Source organism: Herpailurus yagouaroundi, unplaced genomic scaffold, assembly GCF_014898765.1.
Source record: "Herpailurus yagouaroundi ecotype Mexico unplaced genomic scaffold, PumYag 308, whole genome shotgun sequence".
In the NCBI taxonomy this organism is placed as follows: domain Eukaryota; kingdom Metazoa; phylum Chordata; class Mammalia; order Carnivora; family Felidae; genus Herpailurus; species Herpailurus yagouaroundi.
The window spans coordinates 4,497,495-4,515,488 of record NW_024412525.1 but is presented as its reverse complement, the minus strand read 5'-3'; the positions used below and the strand labels follow the sequence as shown (position 1 = coordinate 4,515,488).

General features: G+C 40.7%; 1 protein-coding gene and 1 non-coding gene across 2 annotated transcripts in view; both read right to left on the bottom strand.

Annotated features, from left to right (window-relative positions):
- Positions 1-452: 452 nt before the first annotated feature.
- The window catches only part of ZC3H11A (zinc finger CCCH-type containing 11A), a 29,551-nt gene continuing 12,009 nt past the window's right edge, over positions 453-17,994 (bottom strand). The window contains exons 7-16 of the mRNA XM_040462313.1: positions 17,612-17,722; positions 16,244-16,306; positions 15,043-15,141; positions 12,784-12,852; positions 7,869-8,372; positions 7,444-7,523; positions 4,958-5,288; positions 3,318-3,484; positions 2,885-2,952; positions 453-2,440 (exon numbers count right to left, since the gene is read on the bottom strand). Of these exons, the coding sequence (XP_040318247.1) occupies positions 2,182-2,440; positions 2,885-2,952; positions 3,318-3,484; positions 4,958-5,288; positions 7,444-7,523; positions 7,869-8,372; positions 12,784-12,852; positions 15,043-15,141; positions 16,244-16,306; positions 17,612-17,722 (1,751 nt within the window). The 3' untranslated portion in view covers positions 453-2,181. The remainder of the gene's footprint in view (positions 2,441-2,884; positions 2,953-3,317; positions 3,485-4,957; positions 5,289-7,443; positions 7,524-7,868; positions 8,373-12,783; positions 12,853-15,042; positions 15,142-16,243; positions 16,307-17,611; positions 17,723-17,994) is intronic.
- On the bottom strand, positions 4,471-4,575 carry LOC121021728 (U6 spliceosomal RNA). The gene has a single exon (XR_005786669.1). It is a non-coding gene; the product is annotated as a U6 spliceosomal RNA (small nuclear RNA).

Genomic DNA, 17,994 nt, shown 5'->3' with positions numbered 1-17,994 from the left:
TACTTTTAGACTATTAGAAAAAAATCTATGTTCTCTGGTAACAAACTTTGGGTATTCCCTTGACCAAAAAATTGGCATATTATATGAAAAAACTTGTCTGAAACTTTTAGGACCTCATGCTTGAAAAAAATTTTTTTCTCATGCTCGAAAATTCTTAATGGAACCCATTTAAGATCATTTCCAAACCCTCTCTTTAAAAAAAAACAAACGGCATTATTTGAGTTACAATGATAATGGAACTCAATTCAATTAATGTTGGGAAACCCTATGCAGCTAAAACTGAGCATGCTTGTGGGGAAGTTTGGCAATACGTCCTTGTGAGAGTTTTCTAAAGCAACACAGTCATCTGTGAAATTGGAGCATTTAAACAAGAGGCCAACGACGTTGTGACTGGGGACCCTGTCGAGACAGACCCTAGGCTGAAGTGACGTATGACCGCTTGACTCACAAAGTCCAGACTTTCCTACACCGGCTTTATTTAAAACACAAATAAGTATTTCTCTTTCTTGTAATGGCAAATGGTTCAAATAATGCTGAACATGAATCACTGACTAATACAAGGACTTTAAATATGAAACAAAATTATTTTTAAAAAAGCAAAAGAATAAAGGTTATATACAAAAGGGACCTGGAATCTTTAAGCTGATTCCAAAAATGAAATGAGTAGAAAATCTGTGGTGAAACCAGAACATTCCACCCCTGCTTTGGAGAAGGGCTATTATACAACATTCAGTCAGCTGAAGAAGGATTGGTAGAGAGGTGTCTATACATAAGTTTCAAGTCATTTTTGCTTGTGCAGAATCATCCAGATCTTCCCAAGACTGAATGGGCAGTCCTGTGGCTTTCTTCCTTTTCCATATTCCCAACAAGGCTACATGAAGTTCAACTCTCGATGAGCCGCTTACAACAGCAGTTCCTTAGGAGCCAACACGACAGGTGGGTCAGATTTCCCTATGAGAAACAAACTGGCCACCCACAGCAAAGTATCAAAATGGACAAGTCCTCCTTTCCTCTTCCTTCCGATTATGTACAACATGTCTCCTCTTAAGACTCTTCTCCCCATCACGCTTGTTCCTTCACACGTCTAAACCTTGAGGTGATACGAAGGAGACCGACATCAAGAAAAGAAAATTCAATTCCGAAATGAAGAGAACTGGAAGGTATACAATACACCCCCAGTCATCTCAATAATCCCTGCTACAGTACGGTTCGGCACACTGCTACAGTTCGTAGATAAATATTGGCAGCTTGGAGGAGTTCCATTTTTTTTCCCCCTGGCGGTTAATGAGTACCAAATAAATACTGGGCGAGACGAGTTTGCTGGGAGAGTTAGAAATAAAAAATTAACCAATTTTTATCCCTGTGATAATTCAATGCCAGTAGGAGGCAAGTACTGAAGAAGAGAAGGGACAACTTTCATGCTAAAAAAAGAATTCCTCTAATCATTCTGTCACCATCTCTTGTTAAGAATCCAGGGAATCCCAGAAATAGAAAATTAGTTTCAGAGGACCCCTGAGGCACTTTAAAGCCTTAAAAAATTACAGTAATAATAAATTAGCTATTGCTCTTTAGAGGCTTACAGAGCAGCAGAAGCATGAAAATCAGGTTGAAAAAGTTATGTCCAGATTACAAGCTTTCTGAGCTGCTCAGCCCTCTCTAAAGCTTAGTTGGATCTCCAAATACCTTTAAAAAGACATACAATTTAACACAGACTGAGTGGGTTTTTTGTTTAGTGGTAGTGTGAAATTTGGTCCTTAATGGCAGCAGCTGTCTTCATCCTTTTCAAACTCAGGTAACATTAAGTACATTAAGACAAGACATAAAAGAAATATACAGCAAAGGGGAAAAAAGCCCAAACTGACAAACACCTCAAGGAGTCACTAAGTTCTCTCGCACCCTTCGACTTGGATCTCCCTCTCAGTTTTTTTGTGGAGAGGTGTAAGACAAGACATTTTTCTTATAGATGCTAGACAATGGCATCGAATGGACAATGGTTATCAAGGGACTTTAAAAATCTGACCCCAAGGAATCCAGGACAGGTAATTCGGAGGTATACTTCTGATACGGGGCAAATTCTAGACTAAAGAAATGATCATCTTGGGTAAATGTTATGATAGATGAAACTAAGTCCAGTTTTTTGTTTTTTTGTGTTTTTTTTTTGTTTTAAGTGTTCTACCGCCTTCAGCTATCGATCATCTCTGACAGCTCAAGCAGAAGGTCATCTTCATCTTTCCCAGGATCCAAGTCAATCTCAGCTTCTAATTTGCCTCCTGAAATCTCCCATATTAGTTTCTCAAAATCATCCTCCACTGAAAGCGGGGGCTTTCCTGTTGAGGCAGAGCTGAGTCGGCGAGTTTTCGTAGCCACCTGGGATGAAGAAGGGCCAGATACTTCCGGTGGGGAGGGATCGGAAGAGGACTGGACCGGAGGCAGCGCAAGACTGTAAGAAAAAAACCCAAAAGATTATTAGAAAACTGCCTTGTCAGTGGTTGGCTGAATGGTCCCACCATTCAATGGCCCCACCCACTGAATGTCTCAGGAACACAAAGAGTTAGCAAAGAGCTGTTTCTGATAAAAAACGTAACACAGAACTGTTTTACTGATTTAGGACAAAGCATTTTCATCCTTTAAAGAAGCGGAATTCAAACAGATATTTAAAACATCAAAAAAAAAAAAAAATACAGTCAATATATAAACAATGGCACCAAAGGAGAACAGCAACCCCGAGTATCATGTTTTCTTCCGATTAACTGGAAGCTTACATTTACTTAGACGTGGCCAAATCGGCAATGTTCAAATGTTTATTAAGCAGTGTTATTCTCCAGAGCATAAATAAGAAGAGCGGCCTGAAGTCTGCTTAGGAAGAATCGCAAGTATTACCTACCTGTCTCTGGGTTTTTCTGTCTCAGGCAGAGCGACTGACTTGTCCTCAGAGAGGAGTGGGACGACAGCCTACAAAAGGAAAAGTAAGGCGATTCAGTGGGAGGTAGGCTTTTTTTATTTGAACATACTCATGTTCTTTTGCCACTTTCTCAGAATCTTGGTTATTATTCTGGAAATCCAAGAATAAACAGTCCCAAGATTGAGTGCCGAAACAGGCAAAATATCTTGCTGCCCAAGAATTTGCTTTAAAAAAAAAATCCCATTCTGCCACCCCACAAAGGTGTGCTTGTACATGGAGACTACGGTAACAACCTAAACTACCAAGATGCGGAGGCAACGGCAGAAGCGGCCCAGAGGCAGGGAGCTGGCAGAGCTCCTCTCCCGGCTTTCCTCCCACACCGCTCACAGCAGCATCTAGTTGCATCTACGCTTACCACAGCTGCTTTCCTGGTGGGGCTTTCCTGTAGGACGCTGCTGGAGCCGAGTGGCTTCACAGCTGCAATGACAGCAGGGTGCACCTCCGCCGCCTTGCGTTTGGGGGCCAACTTAGGGGATGAGACCACTTTAACAACAGATGGCTTCACGTTGACTTTGGGTTTAGCTACAAGGGACAGAAAATATCGGATTAAGAGCTAGAATAATTCCTCTTTCACATGGAGAATAATTGAGAATATCGACCTTCCTTCACAATACTGGAAATAACACACACCCCCCAAAAATGAAAACAATCCATGAACGATCTGCACTATACATGTGGGCATAATGTAGATGTATACTCAAATAATCCCTTCCAGTGGCTCTTGAATTTGCTGTTCTTCCATTCCCTGGTGTTTTCCTTCTTCAAAACCAGAGGAAAGATGCACCACAGAAAGCTTTTTCCCCCAGGGAGATGTAGCTGACATATTAACATTATATTAGCTTAAGTCATACAACATAATGATTCAATATACTGTGATCGGATGACGGCCACGGTTAAGTCTACTTAGTACATACACAGTTACAATTTTTTGTGTGTGAGAACTTTTAGGATCTACTCTCCTAGCAACTTTCAAATATGCAATACGGTTGTTGTTTTTTTTAAATTTTGTTTTCTAACGTTTATTCATTTTTTAAGAGAGAGAGTAAAAGTGGGGGAGGGGCGGAGAGAGACGGAGACACAGAACCTGAAGCCAGCTCCAGGCTGTCAGCAGGGAGCCCTTTGCGGGGCTCGAACCCATGAATCGTGAGATCATGACCTGAGCTGAAGTTGGACGCTTAGTCACCTGAGCCACCCAGGTGCCCCTGCAACACAGTAGTAGTTAACCATGGTACGTTACGTCCCATGACTTGTTTAAAAATATGCAATCCGGGGCGCCTGGGTGGCTCAGTCGGTTAAGCGTCCGACTTCAGCTCAGGTCACGATCTCAGGGTCCGTGAGTTCGAGCCCCGCGTCGGGCTCTGGGCTGATGGCTCAGAACCTGGAGCCTGCTTCCGATTCTGTCTCCCTCTCTCTCTGCCCCTCCCCCGTTCATGCTCTGTCTCTCCCTGTCTCAAAAATAAATAAACGTTAAAACACAAATTAAAAAAAATAAAAAAATAAATAAAAATAAAAATATGCAATCCTTCACGAATCTGCATGCCATCCTTGCCTGGGGGCCATGATAGTCTACTCTGCAGCGTCCCAATTTTAGTTACGTGCTGCCGAAGCGAGCTTTAGACAAAGCTCTTTCTCTGCTTTTTTTTTTTTTTTTCAGTTTATTAACTGATTTTGAGAGAGAGAGAATCTCAAGCAGACTCTGCGCTGTCAGCATGGAGCCCAATGTGGGGCTCGAACCCACAGCCCGTGAGATCACGGCCTGAGTCGAAGTCGACCGCTCAACCGACTGAGTCAGGCACCTCTAACAGCAACTTTAAATTCTGAGAAAGGAACTCGTCTAGTTTTGTCTTTATTTTAAATAGAATTATCAAAAATCCTACTCTCCACCTGCGTGACCAGCATACAACACAACCGGAATCTGACTCAACTGTTGCCAGGAGTTACTAGACTCGGCAATTGTGAAATCCTAAAGCAACACACTTTAGCAAAACCACTCACCTTTACCCCTTTTTTCCAAGGTCTGTGCTGCACATTTCACATTCAATATTGAGTCCCCAATTCCTGAGGTTTCTACCTCTGCTTTTTGGGACGACTTTGTGGGCAGCCGCTTTGTCAGGTGCCGTGTGATGCCTGGCGCAGCCGCGAGCAGGGCCTTCTCTGCTATCTGAGTGTTGCAGGAGTCTACATCTCCCCGAAGGGGTGTCAAAACTGATTTTTCCTTCTGCGTCGTTCCCCTCTCCAATTGTTTCTGCATGTGCTTCTCTCTCATGGTCTCACATCTCTTGGCTTGAATTTTAGGGATGCCAACTCCTGTGGTCTCTTCTGAAGCCTGTGGATAAATTTAAATGACAGATTTGAAAACTTAGTACCCCCAACAATCTGTACGATAATTATTATTTGTAAGTTACCAGGCTTTCTTTAGATCTCAAAAACAAAAACAAAAACAAAAACCAAAAAACTTAGGGCACCTGGCTGGCTCAGCTAGTAGAACATGCAACTCTTGATCTCAGGGCTGTGAGTTTGAGCCCCACATTGGGTATACAGGTTACTTAAAAATAAAATCTTTATCTATCTATCTATCTATCTATCTAAAAGTAGGCTTCACACCCAGCACAGAGCCCAACATGAGGCTTGAACTCATGCCCAAGAGCCAGATCCAACTGAGCCACCCAGGCACCCCAAAATTTAAATCTTTAAGAAAAACAAAACAAAAAACTTGTTTCAAAGAAAAAAACTAAAGCTGAAACTAATATAATACTATGTCAATTTTATTTCCATTAAGAAAATCTTATTTATAAGTTACTAGGCTGACCTCTAAGTCTAGCAGAGTTTGACGTGATCTAGAACACAAGAGCTGATATTAAACGGAAAATGCCAAGCTGAAGATGAACGTTAAAGATACATGGAACAAGGGGCACCTGGGTGGCTCAGTCAGTTAAGCGACCGACTCTTGATTTCCACTCAGGTCATGATTTCCTGATTGGTGGGACTAGGCCCTGCATCGGACTCTGTGCTGACAGCACGGAACCTGATTGGGATTCTCTCTCTCCCCCTCTGTCCCTCCCCCGTGCATATGTCTGCATGCTCTTTCTCAAAATGAACAAACATTAAAAAAAAAAAATGTGCGGAACAACAAAAACCCCAATGTTATAGGATAGATGATCTTGACCCTAAGTCAACTACAAACGCCTCCTAATCAGACACTGGCACAAAGATTTATGTTCAATGATATTCATCCTCTCAACTGTATAAAACTACATCTACATGTCCAGAAACAGACTATATTGACATAATGGAACATTATGTGGCCAACTAATGTCTTGAAGAATTATGAATACAGCATAATTAAAGCAGGCTGCAAAATGATACACTGTAGAGTTCTCAATTACTTTATTTTTTTAATGTTTATTTTTGAGAAACAGAGAGAGTGGGGGACGGGCAAGAGAGACAGAGAGAGAGAGAGAGAGACAGAGACAGAGAGAGAGACAGAGAATTCCAAGCAAGTTCTGTGCTGTCAGTCCAATGCGGGGCTCAGACCCATAAACTGTGAGATCATGTGACCTGAGCCAAAATCAAGAGTCAGATGCTTAACCAACTGAGCCACCCAGGAGCCCCTCAACCATTTTCTAAACATGAGTTAAACACCGAACAAGTTCACATATACATGTGTATATAAACAAAAGGCTTGCAAGAAATCCATGAAGAAACCTAATGGTTACTACATCTGAGTTGTGGAATTATAAGCATTATTCTTTATTAAAAAAATAAAAGTTCCCAAGTTTTGTACAATGGGTGATGTTATGCTTAATTTAAAAAATATTAAATGGGTGGCTCAGTCAGTTAGGCGCCCGACTTCGGTTCAGGTCATGATCTCATGGTTTGTGGGTTCGAGCCCTGCACCGGGCTCTGTGCTGACAGCTCAGAGCCTGGAGCCTGCTTCAGATTCTATTTCTCTCTCTCTCTCTCTCTCTCTCTCTCTCTCTCTCTCTCTGCCCCTCCCCAGATCACACACTCTCTCTCTCAAAAATAAACATTAAAAAAATTTTTTTTTAAATATTAAATGGGGGTGCATGTGGCTCTGTTGGTCAAGCATCCGACTTTGGCTCAGGTCGTGATCTTACAGTTCATGAGTGAGAGCCCCTCATTAGGCTCTCTGCTTTCAGCATGGAGCCAGTGTCAGATCGTCTACCCGCCCCACCTCCCCCGCTTGTGTGAGCTCTCCCACACTCTCTCTCTCAAAATAAACATTAAAAAAATATTAAGCGGCCAATTAAAAACAACTTTAAAGGGGTAGAGAACACGGAGATACACGGAAGTACAGAAAACTCTCACAGAAAATTATAAGCACAGTGAAAGCTTGTTTCCCTAACTTATCAGTGAAATGTTACACAGAAATTATGCTAAAACTAAAAGGCACATTTTACCATTCATTTGGCCTTTGCTTGCCATGAACAAAACTATACAATGATCTAAAATAAACTCACCTCTTTAGCCTCTGTTCTAGTAACAGTGCTCTGAGAAACCACTTCACTTCCCTCTTGAAGTTTCTTCTCTTCTTTTATACCTATATTCACATTAAACACATCATCAATTCTCTCACTTAGGCTGCAACTTCAGTAACAGATTAAAGCAAAACTTTTCTTCATAAAAATAAAGATAAGATAGGACAACTAAAATTGTAGATAAAGCCCATCGTCCTCATAAAGCTTAGAAATGCCTGTTAAAATATCAAAGGTCTACAGAGCGCTCCTGTAAAGAAACAGCTTAACTTCATCGGATCCAGTGGTCTTCAAAGTTATCCGAGTACAGTTCTGGCAGAACTCCTACGAACACAGCGCGCACCACCGCCCTCTGACACACGACTTGGGGAAATGGGGAAATGGCGCCACAGACCGAACTGTGTCCTTACCTGGTTTTTTTGTGATTCGGAGAAGCCGCCTTGCACCGGGGGTGGCCTCGGGTTGCTGCTGGGAACCGCTGCTGCTCTCTGAGCTCTGCTGCCCGCGCAGCGCCTTCTCCTGTTTAATCTCCTCCAGCGTCTTGATGTGCACTTCCTGCATGGACTTGGTTCTCCCTGCGGGCTCCTCCGACGTTACTTTGCTGATGACTAGAGGTGGCAAAACCACCATTTTTTTAATTTCGCTGTCGGCCTTCAGCTTGATGCAAGTTACATCCTTTTTGTTTTTTTGTCTCTCTGCTTCCTGCTGCCGATGTTTCTTTTCTGCCAAGACCTCAGAGAAGGTTTTGATTCGGATAGTGGAGGGGCTTCTTGTTCCTAAAGTAGAATCATCGACTTTTGAAGGTCCGTCTGTCTTGAGTTTAGGTTGTAATTCTCCACGTTTCTGACTAGCTTTTTCAAGAAGAATTTCTTCTAATGTCTTCACGTGAATCTCACCAACTTTAGTAACTCTCTCTGTTTTCATGGGGGAAAAAACAAGTCACTGTATTTGGAGTTTATCTCTTAACAACTTAAGATCTTTCTGTTCTTGGATCAGGACAGAGTCCTAATAGAGTAGTATCATTTAGGCAGGTAATCAAAATGATCAAAGTATTATTAGTCTCATTTTCAGTTTCAGAATACTCCAAGTTTCAGGAAGTGGCCCTCAAGGAAAACTCTCAGGTGGCAAAAATTACTGATTTGTTAGAGTTCTATTCAGAAGCTTATTCCCGAAGAACCTCAAAGCCACTTACTAGCTGGAGAAATCTGTCATTGTAAATCTCACCAAACTAGTAATGAACTAATTCTTCCATTCATTTATAGATCTAAACATGTGCTGGACACCGTGCTACAAAAAGAACGGTAAGCAAAACACAGTATCTACCCACATGTAATTTAAACTCTGAGAGACCAAACAGGCAACAACAAAGTGTGATAATAACGTTGTGATATGTTGTTGTTTTTTAAGTAAGCTCCACACCTAACATGGGGGCTTGAACTCATGACCCTGAGATCAAGAGTCACACTCCCTCCCCTAAGGACTTAGCCAGCCAGGCGCCCCAACAATGATAATCCGATACAGGAAGTGTGATGCTAATACATAGGAACAGACAGCAAGAACCCCAACCTCTGCCCAGGAACCGGTGAAGGGAAGCTTTTCAGAGGAAGTAATATTTAAGTGATATGTGAAGGATGAAAAGGAGGTGAGACAGGTCCAAGACAGAAGAGAAATGGGAAAGGCTCAGAGCGTGGCATGCCCCCGAAGAGCTATTTTTAATGACACATTCATCATTCTACATCTGTTTGAAGAGCAAATTCACACTGACAGATATGCCTGTCCTCACTACTGAAGGGCTAAAATAAAGAATGATGTAATGTAGGAAAATTTGGAGACTGTACACACACATTTGATAAGTGAATGACAGCTCTTCATGCAAGATCAAAACCCAAAAATATCCTTTAACAACCTTGAACACATCACACTTGGTTTCACCTTTTGAACCTTTGAATGTGCCGTCCCTTCTACACAGAATATTCCCTACTGGTCTCATTCTCCTGCTTGCCTAGTTAGTTTTAACTGAGTTCAGTTTAGAACCTGACACCCTCCAATCTAGCTGATTTCTCTGATCATAGCACTGCTCACACAGTACTTCAAGTGTGTGTATTTCCAACCACACCAGATAGATACTTCATGAAAAGGGGCTATATTTAGTTATCTGAAATATGTCAGTACAGTAGCTGTACATAGACAGCACTCAAACAGATACTGAATCGCTTCCTTAAGTTTCTCGAATACAAATTCTTCCATTTGAAGACAGTGGGCTGATCTCAGAATTACCACTCCAAGGGAGCGCGTGAACGGGGACACGAAGACCTTGTTTCCCCACTCTACCGACATTTTATCAAAACGACAGAGAAGATAATAAAAGTAGAAGAAATCCACAGTGCTGGAAAACAAGGCTACCACCGGCAGAGCATAAATCTTGAGGGATTTCTGAGATAAGACAGCAGCTGTCTGAATTTACAGAAAAACAGAAAAAGAACAAAAAAAAAAACCTGTAGGAGTGAGATCTGTTCTTCCCAGCAGAAACCCGCCAAAGAAAACCCGCCAAACTAGCAGGAAAAGCAACAGTGGGTAGAAACGTAAGGATGGGAGGCACCTGGATGGCTTAGTCAGTTAAGCATCCGACTCTTGGTTTCAGCTCAGGTCATCATCTCAAGGCTTGTGAGACTGAGCCCCACATTGGGCTCTGTGCTGACAGTGTGAAGTCTACTTGGGATTCTGTCTCTCCCTCTCTAACCCTCCTGCTTTCACGCTCACACGCTCTCTCTCTCAAAATAAATAAACTTAAAAAAAAAAAAAAGGCACTTTCATGATTAAACTTAAAAAAAAAAAAAAAAGGAAAAAAGAAATTTAAGGATGACTTATAGAACAGCTGGACCAGTCATGACCTTCTCCTGAGAACTGCTCCCTAAAACGAGGAGAATCCGCTGGGGAGGGGAGCACATTAGGAGGTCGGGGCTGAAGGGAGAAGATGAAACAAATGACAAGCAGAAAAAGAACAGGGGACAAGAAGAAAAAGTACAGCTAGGGAAGGAAAGAAAGTGGCTGTGCTCTGAAAGTAAAGAAACTTCTTACTGTGGCAATGGTATGAGCCCCCAGTCTTCTAGCCTGCAACCCACACAACTGCCTTTCAGTACACCTTCCCCACTTAGGCGGACCTTACTTGTGTCTCCCAGTCAGGAGGGAGGATCACCTGAGGACAAGTTGGTTAGAACCCACACAGGAAACCCAGGCTAGGAACTTACAGCTATGAAAAAGCAGTAACATTAAAAGTGAACCAGAGACGCCTGGGTGGATGGCTCAGTTGGTTGAGTGTCTGACTCTTGATTTGGACTTAGGTCATGATCCCAGCGTTGGGGGACAGAGCCCTATGTCTGGCTCTGCACTGAGCGTGGAGCCTGCTTAAGATTCTCTCTTCCTCTCTCCTCTCTCTGCTTGTGCACTCTCTAAAATTAAAAGAATAAATTAAAAAAAACAGTGAACCAAAACAGAGAGAAGCGATGAAGATGACCAAATAATATACTCACACATTTTTTAAAAGGTTCAAATTAGAAACTCCAGAGCAGCCTGAAATCAGGCTATAAAAGACGGAGAAATCAGAGAACAAAAAAGGGTCTTGGAAAACAAAAACACAAGTGCAAAAATAAATCCAACAGAAGGAACTAATAAAAAAAAAAAAACCCACCAACCTGGTCAAAAATCAGCCATCTAGAACAGGTTTAACAAACTATAGTTGCTGGGCCCAATGTGGCCATGATCTCAATTTTATAAATACAACTTTATTAGAACATAGCTGCACGGACGCATTTACATATTGTACAAGGCTGCTTTCACACCACAACGGCAGGGTGGAGTAGTTGCAATGGAGACCACAAGTCTTTGCAAAGCCTAAAATATTTACTATATTCCTGACCTAGAAAATAAAGCCAAGCAAAGACCATAGAAGGTGAGGCAAAACCCCAAAACCCAAAGGAATGGAGAATATGAAGACAAGATTAAAACACATGAGAAGCCTATGTCCAAAAGTTCCAACCTCTGTCTAGTAAGAATTCCACAAAGAAAAAACTAAAAAGAAGGGTGGGAAAGGAATACTCAAAGAAATTGGAAGAATGTTTTCTAGAACTAAAAAAAGGTAAGTCCTTAGATTTGAAGGGCCCACCTGAATACTGGTCTGAATGAACAAAAAGTTCCACGTTTAGAGCCACCGTACTAAAGTCACAGCATAGTAGGAAAGGGTAAAGAAAATCCCAACTAAAAGTTTCTGAAGAATAAATTCAGGTTCTTTACAAGGGTAATAATGTTTGACATCAGACTCCCTTTTTATGATGCTGGCAAAATCTTAACACACAAACCAGATGAAGACAGTATGAAAAAAGAGCACATGCCAACACGATTCATAAACAGATATAAAAACTAAAAAGCATCAAAGTGAGGAGCGCCTGGCTGACTCAGTCAGTAGAGTGTGCAACTCCTGCTCTCTGGGTTGAGAGTTTGAGCCCGACTTTGGGTACAGAGAGTACTTAAAAAAAAAAGAAACAAACAAACAAAAAAAACAACCAAACATCAAACTGAATCTAGCAATGTATAAAAAAGCTGAAGGACTAGAGTACATGTTCATTTTACTATTCATTAAACTGTATACATGTATGTGCTAAGTAGTTAGACTTTCAAATTTAAAAGGTTTAAAAATTACGGGTGGCTCAGCTAGTGAAGCATGTGTGTCTTGATCTCAGGGTTGTGGGTTTGAGTCCCATGTTGGGTGTAGAGATTACTTAAAAATTAAAATCTCAATATAAGGAAGAAAATTAAAATACTTAAGACCTCAACACCCAAATAAAACAAATGTTAATATTTTGGTGTATTTTTTGCAGTGTTCTTTGTAGGCATATACTTTTATCTTTACAAAACTGGAGTCATCTCATATATACTGATGCTACTCCCGAGAATAAGTTTCTAGAATAAGAAAATAAATTTCATCACTCCCTTAAAATAAGGTTCTTACCCTACATCAAAAAGTCAAAAGCACTACGTGTTCTTTTGTAACCTTTCTTCATTCAATATAATGTGAGAAATTTTCCACATCATTATTGTTAAAACATGACTTATGACAATAATTATGTTAGTACATAACTACCTTAATTGAACTGGATTTCTTTTTGTTGGCTATTTAGGTGGTTTCCAGTTTCTTACTACTAATGCTATGGTGAACTAATGATTTTGCCATCTTTTAAGAAGAGGATTCGTACCAGTGAGTAATTAATTACTTAGATTGTTACGGCAAGGAAAAAAAAATAACAAAAGCTGGTTTTAGAGTTTACTTACCTGTTGCCTCCTCACTGTTTGGACCAGCTGACATGCCTAATCGCTCCTTCAGAGACTTGGAAACGTGAACTGTAAAGAAAAAAGAAAAAAAAAGTTGAACCCAGACTTTCTTCATTATTATTATTACTATTATTTTTTAATTTAGAGAGAGAGCATGTGCACGTGAGTGGGCAAGAGGGAGAGAGAATCTTAAGCAGGCTCCATTCTCCATGCAAAGCCTGACACAGGGCTTGATCCCATGATGTTGGGATCATTACCAGAGCTGAAATCAAGAGTTGGACACCTGACTGAGCCACCCAGGTGCCCCAGAACTTTTCCCCCCAAAGTTTACAAATTGGGCTTATGCTTCTCTTCTAATGCAAATTCTTAAAAAACAAACAAAAAAACCCTCTTAAGATCTTAAAATTTTTCTTTTCCACAAAACAGACCTATGTGAATCATGAATTCCCTAGAATATTCCAGAAAGCTTAAAAATTTTTTTTCTTAGATCTGAAAAGCAAAAACTACTGAATTCAGGGAAATAATTTTGTTATTGTACAGCCTTCTAAAGTCTTAGTGGCATCAAAAGGCTCCCATCCCTCAAATCTATTTTACTTATTTATTTTATTTTATTTTTTTTAATTTTATTTATTTATTTATTTTTAACGTTTATTTATTTTTGAGACAGAGAGAGACAGAGCATGAACGGGGGAGGGGCAGAGAGAGAGGGAGACACAGAATCGGAAACAGGCTCCAGGCTCTGAGCCATCAGCCCAGAGCCCGACGCAGGGCTCGAACTCACAGACCGCGAGATCATGACCTGAGCTGAAGTCGGACGCTTAACCGACTGCGCCACCCAGGCGCCCCAGTATTTTACTTATTTAAAAAAAATTTTTTTTTAATGTTTATTTATTTCTGACAGAGAGAGAGAGAGAGAGAGAGAGGGGGCATGAGTGGGGGAGGGGCAGAGAGAGAGGGAGACACAGAATCCGAAGCAGGCTCCAGGCTCTGAGCTGTCAGCACAGAGCCCGGCGGGGGTCTCAAACTCATGGATAGTGAGATTATGACCTGAGCTGAAGTTGGATGCTCAAATGACTGAGCCACCCAGGTGCCCCTCAACTCTATTTTAAAATAGGCTTCTTAGTTATGAAAATTTTCAATATGATCAATAGGCCAGGAGAAAAAGGGTATAGCTGCATAGAAAAAGAATAACTTCTACTCGCTCTGAGAATGCAAGGAAGACTCTAAATAAGAACAGCTACCCATCAAAGCCTCTTGGAGGGCACCTGGGTGGCTCAGTTGGTTAAGCGTCCAACTTTGGCTCAGGTCATGGTCTTGCGGTTCGTTGAGTTCAAGCCCCGCATCAGGCTCTGTGCTGTCATTGCAGAGCCCACTACAGATTTCCTGTCCCTTTTTCTCTCTGCCCCTCCCTGCTCATGCTCTCTCTCTCTCTCAAAAATAAACATTAAAAAAAGAGAGAGAAGTTAAAACTAAACACAATAAAAAAAAGATTTTTTTTTTTTTTTTTTTTAGTAATTAACATCAGTGTTTCATTGCTAAATCATAAAAGGAAAAAAAAATTCCAACCTTGATTTCTTTCCATAAATAGAACTTCAACTAGGTAATCACTCTAACTCCCAAACATCCTCAAGTTAGTCCATATCTCTCCGTACCAACTTCCAGGACCACTATATCTATGCCACTAACTCCTCTCCTCCACATTATTTTAACATCCTGCTAACTAATATTCTGGACAGCATTCTTATCTCCTTCTAATCTTTCTCCGTATTTTAGGCAGGGTGATGGTTCTAAAATGCATATCTGAGCTTTTGATTCTCCTTCATAACCTTCCCATGGATTGCTACTAAGCCCAAAGGCTCTACAATGGCTTAAAAAGCTTTATATGGGGGTGTGTGGGAGGCAGGAGTCGGACACATAACCGATTGAGGCACCCAGGTGCCCAACACCGTGTACTTTTTCTGTCACAGAATTTATCACAATATATAGAAATATTCCCATCTGCCATTATACTATAAACTTCTGAGGACTGTGATGGTATTTATTTTATCCAGTGGCATCTACCTAGAATCTAGCAGAGTAAACACTCAAATGTTTGCTGTTGAATACAGACACAAGATAATCTGATTTACCTGAACAACAACCACAAAAAATACAAACCATCCTTGATAACATTACAAGAGAGAAGCGTCATGATTACACACACACACACACACACACACACACACGCACACACGCACACGTGTATTAGAATGAAGGTACCTTTCTTTGGTGCTTTGTCAGTGTTTGTTTCTGTAGCTTCAACTTTCTTCCCTAACCTCTGTGCAAGGCTACGCTTTAATGGAGGATCGCTGTCACCACCTACAAACACACAGAACTTAGTTTAAGAGTTTAAATCCATCTTCAACAAGGTAAAGAACTATAAGCAAACAGACAACACAGAGTAATTGTTAAGTTTTCTGTTTATATGGTGTGTTCATTCACTAGCTTCCTTAGAATTCAGTGTTAGAGAATACAAAGGTAGCAGAAAGAAAAAATAAGGAACAAAAAATTAGAACACACAAATCAACACCTACCAAATAATAGACTAAAACTACAAATGGCCCTGAATGATAAGCCCTGATTAAGGCCAAAATTCAGAATTAGGAATATGGGAAAAAAAACAAAAACAAAAACACGTACAAACAAAAATCTTATTTGGCCAACTGCTGAATTCTAGGCATATCTGGGGTTAAATGCACCTGTGGTGATTAGGTGAACAGCAAAGCAATCATTACATTTTCCTGTGACATGAAGACTCTGAAGACTAAATAGCCCTCTCTTCTAGATAAGAAATCTAAGGTTATGAAAGATTCTGTAGGTTACTGAAGGCACCAATTAGTGATAGAGCCAAGACCTGAACCAGGTTTCCTGCCCCCTGGTTTGCTGTCTTGTACTGCTCTACACAAGGTGTCTACGTGTCACCAGCTGAACGTTGTTTTTCAGGTTGCCTGACTGAAGGTATCATCTTTGCAGGGTCCCATTAGAAACTGGAGAGACTAGACACAAGGTAGGATTTTTCTCTCCATTCTCATTTGTAATTTAAATGTGAAACCATAAAATCACAAAGTTTGCATGTATGCTGACATTTAAATAAAAAGTCGTATTTTTTAGCTAAAAAACTCAAGTTCCAATCTGTCCATAGAAACAAAGAGATATCTTCTTTACTGTTTTTTCAACACAGTACCTTCTAAAAAGCTGGTTATAGTCTAAATTGTAACACTACAAATTTCTGTAATCAATAAAAGGTATTAACGCATACGTGAAAAACATCAAGAAATTCTGTAAGTTCTTGCAGCCAAGAATTCAGAAGGACCAGCAAATCAGTATCGACAGGATGTTCATGCAAAGGGAGTTCTGGAGGACATATCATGTTAATGCACAAACAGAAAACCACAAAGGATCTGCCCCAAATTTATCTCACCTACTGAAAATTTTCGTTTTCCCAGTCTCTCGGTTAGACTCAATCTTACCAAGGGTTCTTCTCCTGAAATGGCAAAAACAGGATTTCTCTACCATTAGTCCATTTTTCTGTATTCAGTAACTAATAATGGGTTACAACATATGCTCTGATAAGTCCACCCAGGAAGTCTCTTGAAAGTCAGGTCTCAGTATTAAGACTATATCTCACCGGAATTAAAAAATAAATTAATTATTTAAAAAAAAGACTATATCTCATTGGGAAAAAAAGATTTAACCTATTAAATAATTTTTTAAAAAGTTTATTTATTTGAGAGTGAGAGCAGGGGAAGGGCAGAGAGAGAGGGAGAGAGAGAGGATCCCAAGCAGACTGCGCTGTCAGCATAGTGCCTGATGAGGGACTCGAACTCATGAATCATGGGATCATGACCTCTAAGTCAAAACAAAGAGTCGGGTGCTTAGCTGACTAAGCCATCCAGGTGCCCTACTAAATAATAATTTAAATAGCCAAATGCGCAGCCCAAAGGGAATTAATAACACAGTCCTAATTCTAACAGTAGCCAAGCATATGAACACAGGCTGTGTTCTGACCAACTGATTATAAAACCCAAGCTCTTCTTTTTGCTTGTGCACCTCGATATGCTCAATGAAACCACACTCTACTCCATTGCTAACCCTTGTACAGAACTTTGATTACCAGCAAAAAGTGAGCTCTCTTTCTTCTAATTCTTTGTTGTTTCAACAGCACATTTAAATGTATCTACACTACACTTACTTAAGTCATTATCTCTTACCACATTTAAAACTATTAAGAGAAAAGACTTCCATTTTTTTTTTTTAATATTTTTATTTATTTTTGAGACAGAGAGAGACAGAGCATGAGCAGGGGAGGGGCAGAGAGAGAGGGAGACACAGAATTTGAAGCAGGCTCCAGGCTCTGAGCTGTCAGCACAGAGCCCGACGTGGGGCTCGAACTCAAGGACTGTGAGATCATGACCTGAGCTGAAATCAGACGCTTAACCGACTGAGCCACCCAGGCGCCCCAAGACTTCCATTTTTCTACAGCTGAAAGATTTTATTATAGTTCTTTACTCACGATGGGCAGTCAATAAATTTGTTGAATGGATACAGGTAAACGGTAAATGTAAAAATGAAACATACATAAATGTGAGAGCTGCTTGAACAAGAATTTTAACCTTTTATAAGTAAGAGTCAAAGGCACTGATTTTTCTTCTCATCCTTATATGTGACCAACATACTAAAGTCTTCCTGCAAATCCATCGAAGGTACACTACACCCTAGGACCTAGCTCTCTCAGTTATACGGTAGTAGTAGCCTGACAACTCTCAACCCAGACCGACCTATATCTCACCTTGTTTGCTGGAAAGAGTTACTGTCCTCACTACTGTCCGGACATTCTCTTTTTCAGGACCAGGAATGGGCTGAGGTTCGAGTAAAAGGCTGGAAACTCCGGAAGAACCTTCTGAATAAAGCAAGTCAGAGAGCAGCAAATAATTTAGGAAAAAATAAAGCCATTACAAGCCAAGAAATTCTGTTTTTGTGACCAGTTAAGTACAACACAGACCACTGGAGGACTACGGGCCAGTCTTGTAGAGGCAAACCTAGTTGCCTTTGGTGAATTAGGGTGGGGCAAGAGAGGGGAGAGAATCCCTATTTCTTCTCTGCCTTGGTCACAATGTAAAAATAAAATATAAAATTGTTTCCAGCGACTCAGGCACTGAATCTACTTTTATT